The sequence below is a fragment of the Porites lutea genome, chromosome 10 (genome assembly GCF_958299795.1).
Source record: "Porites lutea chromosome 10, jaPorLute2.1, whole genome shotgun sequence".
NCBI lineage: Eukaryota > Metazoa > Cnidaria > Anthozoa > Scleractinia > Poritidae > Porites > Porites lutea.
In genome coordinates, this window is record NC_133210.1 from 2,411,334 (window position 1) to 2,435,871 (window position 24,538).

At 48.1% G+C, this 24,538-nt stretch overlaps 2 protein-coding genes across 2 annotated transcripts; both read right to left on the reverse strand.

Moving 5' to 3' along the window:
- Positions 1–4,839: 4,839 nt before the first annotated feature.
- Positions 4,840–5,553, reverse strand: LOC140950874 (uncharacterized). Its single transcript, XM_073400092.1, has one exon. It carries the CDS (start codon positions 5,551–5,553, stop codon positions 4,840–4,842), a length of 714 nt encoding a protein of 237 aa, XP_073256193.1.
- A 1,140-nt stretch (positions 5,554–6,693) lies between these two features.
- On the reverse strand, positions 6,694–8,070 carry LOC140950876 (uncharacterized protein F54H12.2-like). The gene is made up of 2 exons (XM_073400094.1): positions 7,413–8,070; positions 6,694–7,325 (listed from the first exon to the last, which is right to left on the reverse strand). Exons 1-2 carry the CDS (start codon positions 8,068–8,070, stop codon positions 6,694–6,696), a joined length of 1,290 nt encoding a protein of 429 aa, XP_073256195.1.
- Between the last annotated feature and the right edge of the window lie 16,468 nt (positions 8,071–24,538).

A 24,538-nucleotide genomic window follows, 5' to 3' on the forward strand; every position in this document is an offset into this window, starting at 1 on the left:
TTCACAAAATGGTGGGCAGGTCGCTGCTCACGGCCCAGTTCTGTTTCAATAGCTTGATGGAGTGCTTCAGTCAAAGCCAACCCAATATTATCCCCAGCGACAGGATCCCGCAATTGTCGTAATTGCGCATTGAATTGCGCCCGCTCCACTACATCACGCCAGCGGCGTCGTCGACCGATAGGTTGCAAACTGAATTGAAAAAGAGGGCCACGGGCGACAGCCCCTCCCAACTGTTCCCACCGATCATAGGCGCGATCCAATAGAGCATCCCCTTCGTCATCATCACTGAATGGATACGCCTCTGCCATGACAGCGACAAACCATTTGAATTTTCCCGCGCTGGACGTGGACTTTTATAGACCGTCTCACGTGATCTCGCCTGCGCTGGGATTGGTGGACCCAGCTCAGGTGAGAGTCAGGTGAGGGGGTTTGATCGACCAGAAGAAGATTGAGGGGGGTCCCCCCCATGGGTACAGACTCCTTCCATCGCCTCTAGGCCTGGACCGAGATCGGTGATTGGCCGATGGAACCTTAGATAAAGTCTGTCCATCAGAACAGACGTCAGTTGCGTTTGAGAATGCCCAACAAAAATCCCGAGAAGGCGAAACAGTTGAAACACGCGTGGTATGTGAAAAACAAAGAGCGATTGTTACAGCAGAAACGAGAAAAGCGAGCGGCTCAGAAAAAGGTGAAACCACCTAAACCAGCTAAACCAGCACCGACCCCCGAACAGGAAACACGAGCCCGAGAACTCAACCGACTGGCCTGTCTGCGGTATCGCACCAAAAACGCGGCCTATGTGCGTCTATTGAACCGAGATTACTACCACAAACACCGCGAGCAGATTGTACAACAGCAACGGGACCGACGTGCCCAGGCTCGACAGAGAACCGAGAGCCCCTTCCGAAAGTTGCGAGCGTTGGCGGACGTGTGTTCTTCCCGTTTACTGGAATTAAAGTATGGATACGCCAGCATCGCACCGAAAAAAGCGGGACCCCGAGCTCAACAAACGGAACCAAAAACTGTATCGGAAACGTCAGTATGCATCCGTGAACGGGATCGAAAAAGTAAAGGCCCTCCATCGTCGACGTTACCACCAACACATGGCAAACTTGAAAGCCAAAGGGGAGTACGAGGCCTTTAAAGCCAAAAAACTAGAGTATGGAATGAAACGCTATTATGCCATGTCGGAGGAAAAACGGAGTGAAGTCAAAAAGAGAAACGCCCAAGCCCAGAAAAACTGGATGGCCAAAATGAAAGAGGAGGGGACGTACGAGGCCTACAAACACCGATTGAACGAACGGCGGCGACAACTCCGGGCCGAAAAACAACAAGCCTTGGGGGAAGAGGGGTGGAGAGCGTTACAGAAAGAAAAATATCGGAAGCGGATGGAGACCACACAAAACCAACGCTTGGCCGAACATTTGGAACGTCCCTTTCCCCTCCCGTGGTGGCCGTTAGACTGGTCCGACTCCGAGTTTGACGAGGACCCTGTCCAATCGACTCGTTCCAACGCCTTACAACAGTTACAACAATACTTGTAAGAACAAAATGTGAGTTTTATTAAACCATGTGTTTAAATCATTTCCATTGTGTGATAACTATGTTCTATTAAATTACATGCCCAATCTCAGTTTGGTTTTCATAATGCGTCTCACAATACGCTCCGTCAGGGTTTTACTACCAGGGAGTTGATCAATCTTGGCAATCATCTTGCGATCCGCCACCCATTTATCTTTCAAGGTCTTGGCTTTGTCATAATCCATGTCATGTACTTTCGCAATCCTGTCTAACCGGTTGATGCCGGGATCCCCACGGGCCAACCGTTTTTTCAAATGAGTGCCAGGACCCATATACTGATAACCGGGCCAATGAAATTCAATCCCCGTCTTGTTGAGGAGGTTTTGCACATCAAATAATTTGCCCCCACGTTGCGATCGTCGTTGGCGTCGCCTCGATCGGGCACGGGAAGTAGCTGTCACACGACGTCTCCGACCCATCACGGGGTTTTCCACGATTTCCAATCCAAGGCTTTCTTGGCGAACCCAGCGGCTTTCTTTTTGGCGATACTGGCGGCTTTCTTTTTGGCAGAATCTGTCGTGCGTTTGCGAATATCACGCGCAACCGCTTTCTTGATGGAGTCCACTCGTTCTTTAGGGGTTTCCCAGGGTGCTGTACCGGGCCTGTCTGAAAAAGGCAACTCGTGGGCCAACTCAGCACTACTCACTTGAGGCGTAAACTTGAGTTTCTTTTTAGCACTGGGGGTGATGTTCGGTTTAGGCGGGACAGGTGGTTTTCTGGGCCCTGTCGGCGTGGAGCCTTGTTTTATACCCTGGGTGGCCTTCACCAATTGCGTGAACCACGCTTGCATCGGCCCCGCCTCAAAATCATCATCCTCACCGGGCGTCGTAGCCCCTGCAGCGCGCACACCCCCCGCGGGCGCTCCAAAGGGTTGGCGCACTTTTTTGGTCCAATGGCGTAACTGACGGCTCACGGCTTTGAGTTGAGGCCGTTTCCAGGCATCCGGAACCTCACTGGTCAGGAGCACATGTTGTCTGGCCGCCAAATCCGCGGCTTTACTCAAGCGAGTGTCTTCCACCAATTCTTGTTTATACTTTTCTTTTAATTGCAAAAAAGCTGGGGCGTTGTCCACCGTGGTGCTCACCATCTCGGGTTCCATGGTGCAACTGACGTGTCTCCTTTAGCGCATGCAACGTTTATAACATCGGTAGAGTTCCGGCCAGAGGGCACCGCCGGTTTGAGCCATCATGATGGCGCGCCGTCGTTTCACTGAATGCGCGGGTTTGGCCATCGCGCGTAAACTCTGGGCATGAGGTTTGAGCAACGTGATGGTCTGTCGAGAACGGGGCACCGTGCCACGGAGCGTGTTCATCACTAATTCACTGATGGCATTGATCTGATCCGCATTGGCCATCCGTAACAATTCTTGTCGTTTATGTTGATTGGCTTCTTGTAAGACACTTTTCAAGAACGGGGCTTGACGTTCCATGCGCCACGCCATGCTGAAGGTTCAGAAATTGCCACGACCCCGCTCTATTTATGGTAAATTGGGCCCCACACTGGCGACATAGTTCCCCATGATAATGCCGTTGCATATGACGTCGACATCGCTGACACAACGCGGCCTCGATCTCCTCCGTCCACTCTAACGTCAACGTGATGGCCTTGCGAGGGGGTCTACTCCGGTCGACGAACACGGACCCTGGGTTTGTATTTTCGGAGCCACAAAGGCGAGAGAGCCATTGCCAACAGCGGTAGCCTACCTCCGCGTTGCAAACCACGTCGACGGCGTCGTTTTCGGGGGACATAACGGTGTCGGCGTCCATTGGGTCCACGGACCATCCTCCAATAATGTCTGGGTCCCTACCCAACGTGTCTTTTTATAGCTTTCTCAATGTTTTGAACCCGCCCCAACCGGTTCGACCTAACATCCGCTGAACCCGTCGTTGAAGAAAGGCCTGTTGCTTGGCACTGATCTTGCCCACTTTTTTCTTTTTCTTTTTTTTCAAGAGGACAGCGGCCGCCACGGCAGGGAGGAGGAGCGGGAGAATACCCCCTCGTTGCTGTCGGCGTCGTCTACCACAAGGCATGATGAATCCCTAGTCTGTCCAACACCTCTTGTCTTTTATACTTTTTTTTCACATAATGGAACAATTAAATGATTCCCCCGCATAGCGTTTTCGTTTGCCAGATGCCACTTCTCGTCGGCGTTTTTCGCCAATGGCAATAGCACGTTTGGTTTGATGATCCCCAATGGCTTTAGTGATCCCATAGCCAGCTTTGAGAATCCCAAGAGGCAGGCCGGGCCCGACACCCCCTACTTGACCCCTTCGTCGTCGTTTGGCGGGGGATCGGCGACGTCGGGTCGTGGTGCGTTTGCGTTTGCGTCGAGGGGCCATCCCACTTCGACATTGACCACACATGGTTTTGGGGACAGTCGAAGGCAGGTTCCTGGTTTTATAGCTTCACGGGCGTCGACCCCGTCCACGGGCTCGGCCACGGCCACGGCCACGACCTCGGCGGGGTGGTACAGGGGGTGGACTTGGGCTGGACGTTCGCGTCGAGGTGCGGCGCACGGACGGTCGCCCTCCCTCTTCATACACGGTGGTCACCGTATTGGTATGCGTGATATTGCGAATGCGTCTCCCTCGAGCCCGTTCTTGTGCATCTTCGTTCAGCAAATCCAACCGTCGCCTTAAGCCTCGCCGTCGATCGTCATCATCATCATCTTCATCCTCGTCCTCCGACGGAGGGGAGGAACCGGGGGACGGTGGAGAGGGCACACGGGGACGTCGTCGCGGTTGTTTGGCGGCCACGGTGGGACGGCCCGTCGGGGTCGTCACCGTGGACGTGGTGGTCCTGGTGCCGGCTCCAGCACTACGTCGGGACGTGGAGGGGCGGGAGGGAGCCGTGGTGGTCGTAGCGGTGGTGACTGGGCGTGGTCTGGGTCGTCTGGAGGCAGTGGTGGTAGTGGCCGTAGGACGTGTGCGGGTGGACGTGGTGGGACGGGTTTGGGTGGCTGTCGTGGTGGGAGCCGTGGTGATCGTGGGTGGTGGTGGGGGCGGTGCCGTGGTGGTGGTAGTGGTGCCTGTACCTGCCACGGGGGGTAAGGTAAAGGCATTCAGGGCATCGTCCACATTGACCGGGTAGGTCAAATTAAAATCCTCAATTTCTTGATCCAATTGGGCTCGATCCACGGGTTGGGTCAATTCAGCCACCATGTCCGTCATGGTACTAAGGTCCCGAAGTACCGAGGGCGAGGTCGGGGACCCCACCCCGGCGGGCGAGAAAGTCGGTGTGTCCATGCGGACCGACAAGTCAATATGTTGTCCGCCTTCTCTTTGTCGACGGACCCGGGCGAGTTCTCGTTGCAGTTCGTTTTCGAACGGCAGGGACATCCACGGGCAGGGTATGGACTTGCGCCTTGCCTTCTCGGCGCGTTAAATGACTCCACAGGCGGTACCGATCATCCGAGGCCGGGTGCACATCCAACATCAAATAGCCAAAGGGACGGGACGTGATGCGTTTAAATAGGCGCAAGACTTGACGCCATTGGTCGGGAAAGGCTTGCAGTAAAATAGTGCGTATGCCCGTTTGATCCCGAGGGTTCTTGAAGGCCACAATGTAATGCGCGTTGCGATTAATGGTCTTGGCAAATTTACCCGGCGGGAATAAATCTTGCGTCAAATACAAGACGGTGATGTTGCGATGATGGGAATCTTTGGTGAACAAATCCAACACGCGTTTGTCCTGTCCCCCTTCTTCCATCAAATCGTCCAAGACCAGCACGCCACCACGCGTCCGACCAAACCATTGGGTTAAATGACGGGGGTCCGGTAACCCGCGATGAAACTGAATTCCCTCCTTTTTTTGCATACGCTCAAACCGGGGTTGCCATCGGTCGTACGCATAGACGATCTTCTTGGGTTTGATTTGAAACACGTTGAGGTCCCGTAACCATTGTTCCACTAACTCGCTCTTGCCACTGCCCGACGGACCCGCGATAATCACACTACTGGGCTGTCGAATCATCCTTCCCACGGTCGAGGCAGTCGTCGATAATGACCCGTGGCTCCTTTCGCACCCATGCGTTTATACCGTTTGCTTCGTCCCAATTTATAGCCGATTTTGGCCGCTTTGGCCAACACGCTCATGATGCCACGTCCGTTTTGACGAAAGCGGGGTCGTCGGGAGGAAGGGCGCTGCCGTCGTCGTCGTCTGTGACTGGGCATGCTGTCCAATACTCGCGGTAGAGGCGTGGCGATTCGAACTGAATCAGGTGTTCCATCGTCTCTCTTAAATGCGTTTCTTGCATAGTGTCCATGTACTGTTTGAGGGACACCCAATCTTGGTCTTGCGCCAGTTGGCGGGCTATGAGCCAATGGTACCCATCCCAAGCATCTACCCCTTGGACGGTGTTCACCCGTTCAATGGGGTGGGACCACCAATACAAGGTTTCTTCTAATAGGAAAGCGTCAATCACCCGCTGGACATCCCCTCGCGTAATCATGATGAGAGTGCAAATGACCCCTCAAACACAACACCTCTCGTTTTATGGTGTTTTTTTATTTCTTAACACTCACAAGGATTACAAAGCATAAAGGCCTGGCGGCTCACATTCTTTTGCCCTCCCTCTGGGCGGGCATCGACTTCATCTTGGACTTCTTGTTTAATCACCCGTTTCAAGCGATCGGCCACTTTCTGATCATTCAACACTAAATTGTCGCAACTCCATTGTCCCAAAAAGTCTTGATAGGACTGGCCTTGGGCACGGGCTTTCAGGAAAAATAACGCATAATGGCCACAGGTCTGACTATCCAGGGCTTGCAAGGTCTGGTCACTGCGGATCAGGTGCTTCCATTGACTCCACCATTGGTGCAGGTCGGGGTGGGTGTACACGTGCAGGGGCAGCCCATAACTGTCAAAGATCTCGCACTTGTTCTGTTCCGTCCACAGACCCAACCAATGTTGTCCCGGTTCTCCCGCCGGATCCGTGTTGACAATGTAAGCTTGACGGATACTCTTGGGGGGTGAACGGGGTAACTGGTCGGCGGGGTACACACCATGAAACACGCGTCGCAACGTGGGATCTTCTAGGGCCAACGTGCGCAACACTCTATCACTGAGCACCACAAACTCCATGCCCGGTGTCTTCTGTCTTCTGACACTCTCTCAGCCGTTGATGTTGTACTTTATACCTCCCATGTGATTGATCTCATACATGTTTTCATACTCGCTCCAGACCAACACGGTGATGTTGTGTCCCACTGCAGCAGCAAAATCAATGATCAGTCGCACATTGCCCGATTGACGGGGGTTGCGATACTGAGGATCATCGGCTTTTCCACTGGGTACATTGTTGAACAGGAACAACGTGCAGTTCTTGCCTTGTCCCCAATCTCCAGGCAGCAGGAGGGGAATCTTATCTTCATTGTAGGCACCCATGGCTTGTAGAAATCGATCGTACCCCAGTAGATCTTCATAGGCTTGATCTCCTGTCAATTGCAGGGTTCTGTAAGGGTATTCTTCTCCATTCAAGGTCTGACGTATTTGGGTGACCCCAAACTTTTCAAAAGCAAAGGGGTAGCGTTGTAGGTTTCCATTGAAGGCATCTGAATGCAATAACCCGACCATCACTCGGTCAGGAAATCGACCCACAAACACATTGTCTTGTTCCCACTGGGTGGTGCGTCCATCAAAGGAAAAGGTACGGATTTCGCTCCGCACCACGGGGTAGCGGGCAATCTGTTTGCCCAGCTGTCTTTCTTTCTGCAGTCTCACATAGACACTGGCATTCAAGGTCACTTTTCTCATCAACAATGTGACTTTGATGTCTTCTGGGTGAATGGCTGGAAATTTCTTGGCCACCAAGGTGCCTTTGTTGGGGGTACCTAGCAAGTAGACAGTGTTGGGGTTGAGGAAGAGTTCTATGTCCATCTGGATATTGGGGACCAACAATTTGCCTGTCTTGAGGGGTGCCAAATGGGGACGGATGAGGAAGGTGTGCCAATGCTCAGTCAGTAATCGGCTCGTCAAGGTACGCAATTCTGCATTCCCACTCCAATTGGCATTGGTAGGGACATCCGAATTGGCGGCGGTGGCTCCCATGACATTCACCACATTCAGCTGATTGACCCATCCTTGCGGGGCTAACTTGGTGGCCCCTTCTTCTCGATTGTAGTTCAGGAGGGTTTCTAGGTAGGCTCTGTAATGGTAGGTGTTGCTCTGTTCCGTCATGAGGACCCCATTCATGCTCAGGGTGATATCTCGAAAGATGGTGTGTCCAAAATTGTTGACGCAGTACACATGTCTCGATTCGTTGCCATCCGAGATGAGCAGCCCCTCATCCAAGCCAGTATACCCAGCGGCTGGATTGGTTAGACGGACTTTGACTTTGAATCGGAGAGAATTGGTGTCGTAATAATCGTCAGAGCCCGGGATGGAGAACGTGATGGGTTGGATCCCCGTCAAGGCGGGTTGAAACTCCACCTCCCGAGAGGCTTCGTACCGATAATCCACATCGGGCACGTCAAACAGTTGGAGCGACATGATGCGGTCTGTCCCTGGGTTCAACGTCGTCCTCTTTTTATACCTTTTCGCAGTCTGTACCAATCATGTATGGGATGGGCGGAGGGAAAAGGGCGATGAGGAAAATCAATTTGGATGCGTTTTTTTAACTGGCGGAAGACGTTGCCCCCTTTCATCCGTTGCCTCCTGGCTTTGGCTTGGTTGGCCCATAACACCTTTCTGAGATCCCCCCCTTTCATCTGGCGCGGATATCGAACCATTCTCTTCTCCATGGTGAGGGGGTCCGTCAGGCGAGAGGAGGTATGCATCAAGGGATAGCGCGCCGTCGTCGACTTGCCAAAGATCGTGCCCCCGACTTGGTACGGCGAGATGAACCGTCCACGGGCGCGTTGCCGTCGAATGCGATTTTGCGTTTTGAGAAAACCACCCACACGTACCATCTTGTTTTCAACGTCCAAAGATGTCCCGTATGCGTTGAGTCGCTCTTTTATAGGTTTTTTTGGCTTGGTGTTTGCCGCCTGCCCAGGCCATGGCAGGGGCTTTTCGTTTTAAGCCGCGGGTGAGTTGCCCCTGTCGATCCGCCCACGTGTCCGCGGCACTCTTGCCTCGTTGAATATCTCGTAGTCCCGCTTGGGCTTGCTGCAGGACCATGGGTCCCGCCAGTTTGATCAAGTCTTCGGCTAACCCTTTCCCGTCTTGCGGGGTGAGCACGGGCGTGTGGTACCGCGTTAAACTGCCTCCGCGCATTTTGTCGGTGTCACGTCGAAGGTGCTTTTGGGTCCCTCGCGTGGCGCGAGTGGCTTTTTATAGCTGTTTGAGACCGATGGTCACCAAGGTTTTGCCTGGGGGTAAGATGGCCAGGGGTCCACTGGTACTGGCAATTTCACTTCCAAAATATCCAATTGTTGTCCTCGCACTTTGATCCATTGATGGTGCAGGGGTTCCGCGGTGCTTTCCCCATCGCCGGTTCTCAACAATTGCACTTCCCGCAACAAGGGAAACTTGCCACTGCCCACCACCGTGGATTCCACCAGATCCGAATAGACCATGACGGTGCGTTTACGGGTCCCCACAATCTTTTCAAAGGAAGCATTCAGGTTGTTGATCTGCCATTCGAAGCCCATGTACAATCTCATCCATACCACTTGATCCATGGTCACGATCGTAAAGGCTCGGCTAGTCGCCCTCACCCCCATGTACTGCTCGCCTTCCCAATTGTAAAACTTCCGTTGCTGACTGCCCACTGGACTAGTGGTCTCATTATAGGTGTCTGTCGGTGCCGTGAATTGCAAATTGGGCCCAATGTCAAAGGAACCTGTGACATTGGCTGTTTTGCCTGTCTTTCTGGTCAACAAACCAAACTTCAGGGCAATGTCCAAGTTGATGTAAAATTCCACCACGTTGGCTTGGCGTTGATCCGTCAAATCTTTTTGGGGCACTCCATGAATCACCAGGGCATCCTCTTTCCACGTCAGTCGGGGCATCGCGTGTTTTTTGATGCTCACGATCGGTTTAGAATCGCGATCAACCACCATCACATTTTGTTGTTGTTCCACCAGTCTTTTCTGGGTATTGTTATGCACTTCTTGACTCACGCGTTTCCAAAAATCCGTCCCGGTGGCTACGATTTGATTCAGGTTCATGATATCTTCCAATTCGATTTGGCCCTGGAGTATAGGGGCCTCTACTCGTAGATACCCTGAGGTGGATGGGTTGCCGGTGTCTGTCCATTTACGGATGATTTGTGGGTACTTGAATCGAACCACTTTGGTATGAGGATCCGCGGCGATGATGGCATTGCTCTGGCCTTGATCCGGGACCGTCAGGGACATCAACGAGGCATGCCATCCCGCGCCCGGTAACACCAACCGTTCGGGCAATCGCACCTTGAAACTGTTGTTGGCATTGTTGGGAAACTCGTTGGTGGGATCACTGACCAGCGTCAGGCGTTTAATCTCACTCATGATGAGGAGGAGTGGTCTCCTTCCAATGGGGCAGGGTCCCCTTTTATAGCCATTGGGCCACTTTCTGTTTGCTGCGAGGGACGCGTCCTACCACGGAATTGAAGGTCGATTGTTTGGGATGAAAACACACTTGCTGGGCAATGTTGGGAAAGGCCCGGGCCAATTCCATCAGGGTCATGCACGTCTTGGGTTTGGGGGGTTTCTTCTTGCGCATCGGGGGATGACGCCCTGCGCGTCGGCGTTGTTGTTTTTTCTTGGAGGGGGACCGCAAGGCCCCTCGTTTCTTGGCATACGCTTCGGCTCGATGGTAGGCATTGGCGTACGCCCATTGTTGCTTGGTCGGACTGGCCAACTTTTCCCACCACGGTTGGGTTTGCCGTTGTTCGGCCGCTTTCTTCTGAATGAATTTCAGTACGTCGGCGTCACTGGTGGGCGAGGGAGTGTAACTGGCGCGCGGTCGGCTGGAATCCGCTTGCACCTCATCGAGAAACCGGACCCGCTTTTTTCTTTTTCGAGGCGTGATTTTGACGCGGACCATGCTGTGCGGGAATCCAACTATCGTACTTGGCCGGCCACCCTTTCCACCGGACCAATACCCGGCGTCCTTGGCGTTTCAAGACTTTTTCGACCCGAAATAACGAGTCGTCCGACACTTGCACTTTTTGAACATCGGGTTCGTAAAACGTGCCTTTTATAGGCGTACCGTCCCATTCACTGAGTCGATACGTGACGATCGGATGACGACGAACGTGCGTGACCACAAACACTTCTTCCGTCCACCCGGGCAAATACCCTTTTTTGAAGGGACGATGTTTCTTGTTGAGACGCACCCGATCCCCGACGCGACATTTGGGGGGTGGTGTCGTTTGCTCCAAACGCGCGCCGTAGAGTCGGTCCCACACGTCTGGGACTGTTTTGGGGGTGACTTGATGCGGGGCCAGCCCAATACTGCGATGCTGGGTGTGATTGTAGGTATGAATCAAGGGTTGCAACACGTCCACGTACCGTAACGTATTGTGGGCGGTGAAATACCGGTACATGCGTTGTTTCAACGTGCGATGCCATCGTTCCACCACGGAGGCCTTGCTATCCCCAAACGTGTAAAAATGATGCCACCCCTGTTGCTTGAACCAGGCTTGTACTTTTTTATTTAAAAATTCTTTGCCTTGATCCGTCTGCACGCGGAGCGGTCGTCGCGGCGAGGCTTGTCGACGAATCTTGTCCAACCCTCGGAGCATCTCTGTGCTGCTTTTGGATTTGATGGGGACGGCCCAGGCATACTTGGACAGGACGTCGATCACGGTCAACAAATAGTTGTTGCCCTGATTCCATCGACGGAGTTTTTGCATGTCGACCAAATCCATTTGCCATTGTTCGTCTCGGTCAAAGACCAACGTGGGTGCGGTGGGAAACCGTGTCCGTCGGGGTTTGTGGAGGGTATAACTCAACACCGATTGGAGAATCTGTTGGGCTTGTGGGGTTTTCAATTTATGGGCTTGGGCAAAGGGTCGGACCCCGCCCAAGGCCCCGGGTTGCTGGGGATCTTCGTAAGCGCGTGGCCACGACATCAAGACACTGACACACAATCTTAGCCAATCTCGGTCTTTAATACTTTTTTTCACACATCAAAACAAACACGAGCTACCAAAGTTCTTATGCAAATGGCGCGTCCTCTCCCGCTCCCTCTCCTTGGCTTGGATGGCTTCCCCAAACTGATTGGCCCACGGCCAATGCCTCTCCACAAAGTCCCTCTCTGAGTTTTTCAGCAGGGGAACGGCAGGCACGCCCCATGGTCTGACGGACGCCTTCTCATAGTCATGGACCTCAGGGGGTGTGTCTTTTACCCATCGTCTCAGGGTGGGTTGCGCTTGCTCTCGGGGGGACCACAGCGGACCATGGAGCCATTGAAAGTAGCCACAGGGATCTTGGCCTGAGAGAAAACTGCCACAACTGAAAAACACTTTCTGGTAATTCTTGCTGGTTCGGCTCAATTTCATCCTAGGGACCAACCCACATTTGCACTTGAGCTCCCCTCGTTGCAATCGGGCCCGGACTTGAGGGTGCGTGTCTTCTTTCAATTTCTCCATCATCATTTCCCGACTATCTTCAAACAAATACACGGGACAACCTGCTAGGGGGCACTTGAACCTCAACTGGCCAAATTGGGTCTCGGGGTTAACGCATTGGAGGATTCGATGAGGATGAAAGGGGCACGTTTCATACAAGAGCTCGTTCAACTGGGTCTCCATCTGGTCGAGGTCGTGTTCTTCCCATTCCCCGACTTCCTTGGCAGGATCGGTCCGAAACGTTCCTTCCTCTAGACACTCTTCCTCATACTCTTTCAGGGTGCCCTCCATCAAGTCGTTCACGGAGGAAACGGGTGAGACGATGGGGGAAGGGGTGGGTGGTGGGTCAGCTCGGGCTATCTGCATCACGACTCCATTGGAAGTGATGATTTGGCTGGCTGGGGTTTCCTCCGCTTCAGCTCGGGGCAAACCGTTCAAGGCCATCTCGAGTTCACGGGTGGCTTTCATGTCTTCTTTTTCCCCTTTGGGTTTCTTACTACCACTACTCACTCGGCGTCGTTTGCGTCCTGAGGGCACTGCAGCAGGTTGAGTGGCTTGACGTTCCATGCCTGAGCGGAATGATTGGGGTGCATGTCTGGCCTGCCTTTTATAGCCCATGTCCCGGCATCTCGTGATCCTCATACGATCTGGTGTCCACCAATCCTGACTCTACTTGAGATCTCGTGAGAGTGGTGTGATCAGAGGGTTCACCAATCAGAGCCCACGCTTTCTGTTATAAAAATCCGGGGTGGTTCGACGAGTGTTTTCAGTTGTCGCGGTCCTCTCTTCTTGACGGTAAGCGACCATGGCGTTGAACCAAGTGGGTCTTTTGGCGTACAGTCAGGGGTTTGCCCTTTCCCGAGACGAGTATATTATTCGAGAACTGGCTTTATGTGACTGGACAGGGCATCATCATGTGTTGTTCAAATACCTGTTACCCCATGGTGTGTCCTACGAACAATTATCCGAGAAAGCCAAGAGGCGTGTCGATCGTCAGACCCGGACAGTGCATGGGTTGCCGTTTGAACCGTCTACGGCGTATAACCGCCACGAGTTTCATCCCTACCGGCAAATCCAGGATGATCTCACCCGTTGGTGTCACCAGTACCTTACCCCCCAACGGCATCGAGTCGGGGTGTTCACCCTCAATGGTCTGTATCGACTGTGCCAAGAGAGGTCGACCCCCCTCGTGGTCTTGGAAGGACAGGGGTGTCCGGATTTGGCTAATCTTCCCATTGCTACCGCCAATGTGATGGCCACGAACGATCAGGGGCGTAATTGGTGTATGGACCATACTGATGGAGCCCGTGAAAGTGGGGTCTGGCACGATCATTGCGCGCATGTCCGGGTTTGTCAAATGAGTGGGTGGTTACGTCGCCAAACCCATGTCTTACCTACCCTGTACCAAGTCAATGCCCAACGCGTTTTGTGGCAAAAACGGTGCGATCGATTATTGGATGTGATCTTATGCAACCCTTGTAAGGACGACAAAAACAAGGCCTTTGCTCGAGGACAAGGCCTAGATTGGATTCCCGATACTTGCTCCAACTGTCGCCACGCCCGTCGTATTTTCGAACAAACGGTCACGTGTCGGGAATGGCAAACCCCCTTGCTGTACGCGGATGATGAACCACATACCTTATGGGCGTGGACACCCTTATATCACCCTAATCACTGTTAATTTTTTTCGATAGACCATGCCACTGACTATTTACACGGGCGGTGCGAAAGGCGTGGACACGCACGTGGAACGATTATGTCAGATGTATGGGCACGCGTGTGTGGTCGTCATTCCACCCTGTCACCCTCGAGCCAAGTCTCTCGCGCCTTTGACGCAGTCCAAGTTGGACGCCGCTACCCCCACTGTGACCCAGGCTGCGTTTCAATTGGGTCGACAAGTGCATCATCCCATCAGCCTTCAGTATATCCAACGCAATTATTATGTGATCCGGCCGGCATCCTTAGTCTTGGCCGTGGGTTATTTTGACGCGTTGCACAAGCATCTCTTGGGCGGCACAGGCTGGAGTGTGGTCATGGCCCAGCTCTTAGGCAAACCCCTCTATGTCTTTGATGTGGATCGGGAAGAATGGTTATGGTGGAATCCCGCTCTAGGTCAATATCAACCCTGTGAAGGCATGACCGAGGACTATATTGCCCTCCCCACCCTCCAGGACAAGACTGCTATTGTAGGCACGCGGGAAGAAGACCAAGTCATTTATCCCACCCTGGAACGTTTATTCAAACACCAATAAAAAAAACACAGTTCTAAACCACATCATTTGTTTTATTTTTTTTTAAATGAATATCGACGACCACAAAATTCATCGCTGACATCACATTCATAATCAAGTCCAGTCTCTTCATTACTTTGTCTATTGTATCGTACGAAGGTTTCCTCCTGCCAATCATGACGGGGCGCTGACCCAGGGGACAATTGATCTGATCCTTAAAGGTGTCAATCACAAAGGCAATGCCCTCGTTCAATAAGCGGTCGAGGTTGGGGGATGGACGCGCCATCTCCGTCATCATGCCAATCTGAAACCCAGACATAAAAAATTCTCAACGTCAAGGTCATGAGAAGAAGATTCAAAACACATTTTTTACTCACCGAGAGCCGGTGATCCATGAGACGGTGGCAATGGTGGCAGCCATTTTTTCGGGGGGAATGTAAACGCACCACCACTTGATTCCACCAACGACCTTCGCCCAGATGTTGAGGAAACCCCGTCAAGTCGCATTTGGGTAGACTCTTGAATTCCTGCACCACCTTCTTCCGCTTGTCCATCGTGTAGAAACACTCTACCCAGAACATGATCTTGATCTGCACCTCTAACGGGAGCACGCGGCCAAACGGTTTGTTCTTAGGATCGACCAACCCTCGGCAGTCCATTCTGACACAGTGAACAACTTGGCGATTGACCTCTCACCGTGGTGTTCCCTTGTTTATCCTCCAGTCTCCACCAATCACGCACTCGCGCTAGACCCCCTGGTCCAGGGAGGATAAGGTGTACCCATGGGGGGTACCCCCTAGAGTCTCCTCTCGTTCTCAGACACCACACGTGATGGCTCTCCACCAATCACGTTCTCTGAAAGAGTCTCTAAATCACGTTGCGCGCTTAGTGTGGGTTCATTCCAGTTTGTTCAGTGTGACTGATCAAGATGGTGAGTTCGTTGTCCTCGTTGGTGTTGTATTCTATGCCAATCGCCATGCTGTTTGACGCCTTGAAGTTGATGTGGCACACGCCTCTGAAAAGTGACTGCCTGCGCGCCTTCTTCAGACGTTGTACCCACGAGGAACTGCGGGATTGGGCTAAAACGTTGCCTTGGGACCACCCTGTTGCCCGGAAACTCGACCACGAGGTTCATCGTCGTCGCATGGCTGGTAAGTGTCATGGCTTTCATTTTTTTCGGGTGTGTGGGTCCCTTTTTTCCCTCATGTCCCTTTTTTGATTCCTAGACGTGTTCAAGGGGTTTGCGTTTTTACGAGACGTGCTATGGCCTGTCCACCTGTGTCTTTGCCCTCGACAAGCTCGACTCAATTGGGCCGCGCGGTTCTGGGTCCCAGCCTGTTCGTGTTGATTTTCATTTTTTTATTAGATTCTTGGGATCATGTGGAGAATCAGCCTGTCTGTCATATATATCAATGGGTCGCGCATCCCACCCCTGGCGGGGTCTGTAATCATTGCGAGAGAATGATGGAGGGATTAAGCCTAGATGATGTGATTGCTAGTAACCGGGAGGGGTCCCTCACTGAAGATGATATTGTCGAGTATGTGCAGAGTGGGGACCCCAACCATCGGGACTGGGACGATTGGCCGTTGCGTATGACGTTTAGAATTAATTCGTTTCTCCGGCGTCAGGGTCCCGTGGATGACCCGGATTTAGCTGCCTTAGGGTTTTTAGATGAGGATTAATTTTAGTTTAAATTTTTTTACAGCCACGCATTGTTTGTTGCGTCACCATACGCAATGGATCCGCCCTTTGCAAGCCGGTTTTTTTCGTACCAGTATTCCTGTCTTGATTCGACTTTCCACCTCTTTGTAGGCTTTCATTATACGTTAAAACATTATGGAGGATGGATTAGACCCGTGCAATTGCGATGTCATTATAGTACGGTTCGATGTGTAATTAGTCTTCATGAAACGTTTCAGATGTGATTTCTACGATAGACGAATGGGGGTGGATCATTGCCGTATACCAACGATACCATATTCATACTGTTCGTCATTTCGTGCAATACTGTAATCATCCATAGTCTTCATGAGTTTAGCCTATTATTATTAATTTTTTCGTAGATTCGCTTACCATTCTCAGTACCCACCGGGTTCATGGTACTTCCGCTGCATGGTGTTTCCTCGGCAGCATTGTGCAGTGGTACACTGGATCGGGGATTCATCTTCCATTTCCGAGACCCATTAAATTACTCTGTTGTCGTTGTTATTTAAATTTTCGTTTTGCCGGCGACTTACACGTGCCCTGTTATTGGTGCGAGATGTTGCAAGGCATGGGCTACCCTCCCCGTCCTTAAAACATGTTTTTTTTTATTTTTTCAGATTCTCATTTTGTCATGCGAGCCATTTATCTCCCTTTCCTTTTTCAGCCATTGCCGAGGTGATAGACCATCATTCAAGGTCCCTTCAAAATTTGACTGGAAAATTGTATTTTGTGTGTAAACGCTGCTGGATTTATTTACGGCACGTGTCTGAACTCCATGAACCTTGTCGGGGCTGTGCCATGATGGACAGCATGGAATGGGAATTTTGAACACCCGGCAGGGGGAGGTCTGCATGGTGGCGCCACCCCTGCTGGATGTTCATGAATATTTTTTTTTTAATTAGATTCCTTTTGGGTCTTACAAGATGTCATGATTTTCCGAAGCTGGCCTATCCCTCACAAACTTTGTATTGTCAATCATCAAGGATGGTCCAGCTTACTTTATCTGTTCAAACTAAAACGTTAATTTTTTTCCTAGAAACGCTTTGGATCTTTCAACATTTTAATTTTAACCAAGATTGGATTTTAATCGAATTGTTTTGTATACAATCTTTTCCGGGCGTGACACCACGAGGGCGTCACACACGTCCCACTTTGTAAACAAGTCTTTTTTGTTTTTCTAGTTATTCATTGGACAGTAAGACACCGCCTCGTGCGTGCCAATGGTCGAGTGTTTCTGATTCAGTTTGCTTCTTGGCTCTAACCACCCCTCCTTTCGTTTCAGCCACCCGTTTCGATTTACGTCGACCTTTATCTAAACCTTGGTCCTTGATAGGATTCCACCATTATATTCCATGGCCTAATCCATTGCTCATGACTCCTTCAGCCAGGAAGCAAACACCCTTTCTTCGCAATGTGTATTTCATGTAAAACCATGGGCGTGACGTCATTTGGGCGTCACATACGTCCCGGATGTAACTTAGGATTTACGCGGTACGTTCATTAAAACCCATGCAGTGATGTTGTCCTCAATAGAGTGTGTTTTTATTAACTTCTGGGGATGCGAGGGGACTGGGGCTTCGTTTTTTGAGTGCCCTACTTGTACCCAGGTTCTACGCGGTCCTTTAAAACTATGCCAAGTATGCGGCTCCATCTCTTGGGTGGGGTCACGTGATTTTTATGCCCATATTTGGGAGCTTTGACGTCATTGAAGTCACATGGGCTGTATGCTTGATTCTGATTGGTCGAGAAAATTTTTGCTGCGCTGTGATTGGTTGGTACCCACTGGAGACCCCTATACTACTCACCGCTAGTACCCTGCTAGCAGAGTCGCTTCGATCTTTCCTGGATAAGTCGGGGAAGAGGTCCTTCCTCTTCTCGACTTATCGAGGAAGATCGAAGGAGACTCTGTTCGCAGGGTACGCGTGAATATCCTTCGCTTAAAGATCGGCACTAACCTGAAATCTGTTATCAAAGAACAAAAATATTACTTTGAATCGGAAAGAATACTACTGTATAACGTGCAAGTAATTTCTCTTTTAGTTCATTTTCAAATGAACCATTAAAATGATATTTCTTTATTGATAAAAAGATTTGAAACAGTAGTTTGTTGACATTCTACCAAATTTAGAGACCAAATTCAACAGCCTGTCCGATTAGTTGATAAGCTTCCAAATCCAAAAATTAAATTACATAAAATATTTCGACGTGAAATGATAACGAGAAATTTATACGAGCAGGCGAAAATAGAGAAACGAAAGATAGCTTTTCATATCCAAGAATAAATATAAACTTATTTTTTCGGCTTACCTTCCGATTCTTGATCAAATAATTTTTTTTGCGACGCTGTTTTGCTTAGCCTACAAATAGTTTTTGAGATGAAATAAAGTTCAATTAGTTTAATGAGATAAATGGTAAAGAAAGGCCAAAGGACTTTCAACAATGAAAACGTGCATAGAATAAAAATGCTCGGTTTAGCTCTTTATCCTATGTACTCTCCATGGCTGCTGGACATCATTCATCAGCGCGGAAAAATTATTGACAGCTCGCCCGCTTCCAAAAGCTCCGCCCTAAGTGAGACAAAATGTTTCAACCGATTTAAAGTAGACACAACAGACTGGGATCATCCCTGCCTTGAGGATTCTTTTACAATTGCACGGTAATTCAAATCAACACGGATTGCTTGGAATGTAAAGAAAATGAACGTTTTCCTTGGCGTTGCCTTCGTGATTGTCTTTTTTCCTCAACATGCAAAACGGGTTTGGCATGGTGAATTGTTTATTTGTAAAATCCAACTAGTGGTCTATTATCAATGCTGCGTTCTGATTGGTTGAGCAACTACTAGGCTCTATGTTATAGCCCACTGAGAAGCGAAAAGCACCGGCTTTGAAATCCAAAACAATGGCGGCTGAATCGCGTTTTTCTAGCTAAAGTTGCTTTGTCTCGATATTTTTGACCAACTAGTTGGATCTTACTAAGAGTCAATAGCCAATTTTTGACTCTGAGCCCAGTCGGGCTCGAGGAATAATTGTTAATTGTTCGGTCCGCCCAGTGACCAGTCCGAGAAGCAGTGAATGTTATTTTGACGTCGTCAGGCGGTTAGCGAGCGATGAAGACAAGGCAGGCCTTTAGTGGTAAACAAGCCTGCATCCAGTCAGAAATTCTTGAAAATTAACGCTCTGAAATGTTTTTTTCATCCTTCATGAAAATATGACAAGTTCATTTTAAAATTGAAGATAAATGAAACAATAACGAAAAGATACCTAACACTCATCAAAAGGCAAACAAATAAAGGTGGCGACCGGTGGCCTCGTGCTTTAAACAAAACCCTGATACTGCACTGATTGGACTTTCCAGAAATAAAAAATGTTTTGACATGGCGTGCGTGACTCAACTAAGTAAAGAGACTGAGGCTGAGCATAAGAGATGTTGTTTAATCTTTAATCTCTGACCAGGGATATTTTTAATTTGTTAAAATTAAATTGAACTGTCTATAATTCTACTAATCATAGAGGACTGGTGAGGCAGGTGTCTCTAGACTTGTCGTAATTACATGTACTTGTTTATTGAAAGAAAGTAAACGCGGGTGTTGGCTCTTACACAGTCCTTGGATGATTTTATTTTTTCTACGATCGAGTTCGAGTTCCGCTCGATGCGGCCGTTATCTGGAATCGTTTCTTGGTCACTCGTGTTTCAACACCTAGATCATACTTCATGATCAGCTGGGAAAGTTAACCAAGCTTTTAAGCTCCATTTAGGCCCGGGAAGTAAGGAGTGGTACTAGGGTGTACCCACTCTGGCTTCCGAGCAGACCCCGGCACCAATTCGCGTACGTTTTTTCTCAAACTTTCAAACCAGCGCGGCAACATTCAATTAAACAGAGTTTTGTTTGTGATTTATGACTTTGTTATGGCAGCCAGTTTTTGCTACCAGTGTATCCTAAAAATTATACCAGAGATGGTTGATCCATAAGGTGGCGGCAATTTAGAGCCATGACGTAATTCCCACGACATACTGCGTCAAATGAACCCTTTTTTTAAAGTGTATAAAGTCACAGTTAACTTCATTGTTATACATCAAAACTTTGATATTCTGAAGTTATGATAGATAGTACGGCTTACACTTTCCAGCCTCTCTTCAGTAATTCAGTATCCTCTTTATATTAGATGTTTTGCTGTGAAGTAATGCTGAAAATTTCCCATATTTCTTCTTACCTATCGCCAGCAACCTTCCAGTACAAAGTAGGGAATAAAAAGCAACAGAAAAAATTCATTTCGATGGTAAATAAATATTAGAGTCGTTGTGACAGTTGTCAAAAAGGGCTCATGAATCCGCCGTTACGCGCAGCAAAATGGGTAGTTTTAAACCCTAACAAAATATAAATTTTGTCTAATTCCCTCACTTTTCAGTTTAGCAATCTTTTCGCTTCTTTGTTTTTCCGAGATGAGTCCACTTTTAGCTACTTTTTTTTCCAACATTAAATGGCACAGTCGCTTTCCACGGCTACATTCAGGTTTTAAAATCCTACTGAGCTACAAAATCATTTAGTGCAGTAGAATCAACAATTCAAGTTTACGAAAATGTTACTTTCTGGAAAAAATTTGTTCTAGAGAAAACCGCACGGACATACAAACAAAAAGCACCAAAGCCAAGGAGAAACTATGTATTCTAGAAAATCGTGTGTCCCAGATCCTCACAAAGTCTAGCGAAAGGGCCAGGTCAACTCCACGAGGCTAAGACACTTAGCGGGTCCCGTTGTATTATTACAGGGAGCTTTAAGCAACGGCGACGGCGACATCAACGAGAACGGCAAATAAAAGCAATAGGTTTAGATTGGTAAAACAACAACTCCGCACGTGCATCAAGCTTTTTTGTACATTCAGTCTTTGCCGTCCGTGTAGGACAGCAACGTGTTTTGTGGGGAACATGAACACAAGACAACGAGTATATTTTTCTTTTCCTGAACTTCGATACATAGTCGTTTAAAATTCAACTCCAGAAAAAATTGCCAAAATTTGACAAATTGACTCCAAAATGGAATAAGCACGATAAAGTTTAAAGCAGCGCGACTTCACTTTTTAAGTGACGTTTTTGTAGCCGTCGCCGTCATTGTTGTTAAGCTCCCTAATATCTTGACCACCATCAGAGCCATGTAGTAGTCAGTGATATCTTTGACGGATAACAATGTACATTCCGAGCAGGTTGTAAATAATGTGATAAAATTAAATAGTTTTGTCAAGAAAAGATGGTTGATGTTTATTAACACGCTTTCTTTGAATTGATTTTCCTGCTCTAATTAATAATTTGTGAAGAAAAACAAAGAAAATCACGACCACGAGGGAGGCTTGCATATCGGATATCAGATACATGTTATTAGAAAATTTGTCGGAATCTTTTTCAGAATCAGTTTTGTAAATCTTAATCGAGCACTTTGAAAAAGTGGTCACAAGAGATATCTAGGCGCCCCTGAAGTCGTTATAGGAAGCTGGACTCTTTTGTCCTTCACTTTTCACCCACTCCTCGATGTCAGATGATTACTGACAAAGAAAACACTTCCAGACACTTCAGACACTCCAATACTTCAACCTGTACAGCAATAAATTATATTTTTTGCAGTCTTTGAATGAACACAAACTTTGAGCGGTAATGTGTGTAAACCGATTCCAAAATAATGAATTTTGGGAGATATCTGCTCTTTCTTGCTTCACATGCCAAACTGGCCAGTTTGAAGTTTATATTTCATATGCTAAGGTTAAGAAACGAAACAGATGTGATTTAAAAAAGAAACAATGCAAAATTTACAAACTGCCTTATTTCATCTCCTGCATGTGTTTTTCCTGTATTAAAGTAAAGTTTAATGAACTTACTCTAAGAGAGTCCCCCACCTAATGTGTGAAGATATCTCTTAATAAAGAGTTGATATCATAAGATAATTGATCTCATTACATGACTGAATCCAAAAGCAGGTAAGATAAAGTGAATCCTGCCTTCTGATTGGCTACCCGAGCGCACAAAATGGGCCCTATCCCGGCGGGTAAGATGCGCTCACGGGATTTCCCTCGTTGGTCTTGCAAGAAAAAGTTCTCTCTTTGGCTATATAATAAAGCCTTAACTGGCTAAGCTTTTCAGGTTAAGCAGACTGAATACTGGCCTCGTTCTTTTTTTGCTCTTTTATCATCTCGAACTCGTCTCGGTCCACAAAAACGCATTAAATTAACTTGGCCAATATCCAACCATCTTGGTCAATAACGCATATGTATTGTACTGTATTTGCTGATCTCAACCGATTTACTTTTTGTCGTAAGGATCAGTTTGCCGTTTTAAATTTTCTAAAAGTTATTATTAGTACTGATCCAGGTCTACGACTGGGAGATCCGGCACCACTCAACGGTCTGTCTTTGTGGACTTGCTAATATTTTATATTTCGATTTACACTCCCTTGTCTGCAACTTAAAGTCAATTAAATGAATCGTCCACCTCTCAAATAGGGACAACTTAGCTTCTCACGAGAGTATCCGCGGTTTGAGTGATGTCCTTACACCTTAATTGCAATGATTAAAATCTCTCTTTTCACGGTGTTAATTTCAAACTGGGCGAAAAGAACACAACCGACTCCCGATAATTCGAACCCTCAAGGGAAATAGAAAAAAGTTCGAGTTTAATCGGGAGTTCGAGTTATCGAGGGCAAAATTATATAGAAAATGATCTGAAGGGAAATGAAAATTGCTTCGAGTTAGCGAGAGGTTCGAGTTATAGAGAGTTCGAGTTACCTGGAGTCGACTGTATGGCGGGTGATTCAAAATATGGCAAGATTAGTTTTCTGCTTGTTGAGTTCACTAAAACAACAAACTGGTGGTGAGATATCTTATAGCTTATCAAAGCGGCTGGGATACGGTTGACATGTTTTTCTTTATTACCTAAAATATCACACCAGTACATTTTCGATTTTTTTTTATTCCGGTCCCACTGCCGCAACGAAATATGACTCGGGCCACTTGGACATGCAGATAAATTATTTCAGCCTCACGGGGGGTATTCCATATATAAAGCTGTTTAGGTATAAATATCTATACCCGAGTGTAGAAAGCCATAAAGGCGTATATACGTATATTTTTAAACTTTTATTTAGATTTACATTTAAGTGGAATAAAAAATACTAAAACGATATGTTGTCTTCAATTGGACAAGATAACGAGGTTCGAATATGGATTTTAGAGACCAGGTCTGAAAACGCTTGTGGGGTATGGCATGCACGTTTTGATCTGAAGTAGGGTCAGGCTTTAGAGAACTGGGCGGCACACCCTTACCAAGAATTCCTAAGAGTATACCCCAGGTTACAGCCATCGTCAGGAATCTTCGTCTGCCAGAAACAAAGGCACTGTAAACTGTACAGTTACTGTACGGTTTGGACCAGGCCCAAGGGTTTTTCACGTCTTCCTTCAATTCAGCTTTTCGGATTTTCCCCTTTCACACCTCAACATTCCTTCAGGCAAATTTTTCTTTAAAAAACGGTGAAATCAGTATTTAATGTAATCTGAATGAGCTTTTAGTTAGCGGTATCAAGATACAGATATTCTTCCCACTAATCTCTAAGTTATACTGAGTCACTATGAGTTAAGCCCATCAAAATGACTTGTCTTTCACGAGGCAAAAACAATTGTCATATGACGGAATACTCTCAGTAATGGAACACTGTTCAGAAACTCGTTGATTTACACATTTAAATATTTCAACCTCCTGTATCCGGCTTTTTCCTTCACTATACCACCCGCATCGAGCTAAATAGAAAACCTGGATGCCAGCAGGTGCATAAGGATTTTCAATGTCAAGGCTCACGTTAAGTGAATATGGTTTTTCGTGATAATATAGTCTGGGGAAATATGGCATTTAGCCAAACAAACACTAGACCTGTCAAACTGCTTTCGCCACCAAAAACACTAGTTGTTATTAAAAAAAATCTCATGGGAAAGTTGCACAATCAATTAACACCACGTGAAGAAAAAATTTAATATTGCTTTTTATCTTTTTGCGGAGAGCCAGGATATAGAAGTTAATATATTTCAGGCTCGAAAGCTAAAACAGTCTAACTTTGTAATCACTAATTCCCGGAGTGAAATAGGTATGCTAAGGTCTTTCAGGTTATCTGATACTGGGACGCAAGAATGCGAGAAAAGGGGCTTTAATGGCCATCTACCTAAATAAGTCAGTGACTAAACTGAAAAGTGTGTCAAAGAACCACATAAAAACATGTAATGCTACACTTGCATAACCAGGTGACTAAAAATCTGCAGGTTGTTCAATTTTGCTCGCCCTTTACACCCGCCAATTAACGGGTGGAGTATATTTAATTCACGCGCTTTCATTAGCGCGTAAGTTTACAGTTTTTTCATCCTTTTGACTGCAGGCTAGGTATCATGGGTATCATTACCAGTAAAGTGTGACTGAACAGTGTTGCATGATCAGAGACTAACAAACGAAATTTCTAAACATTTCAAGATAAGCGGAATTACCATTGGAGCTTAACAG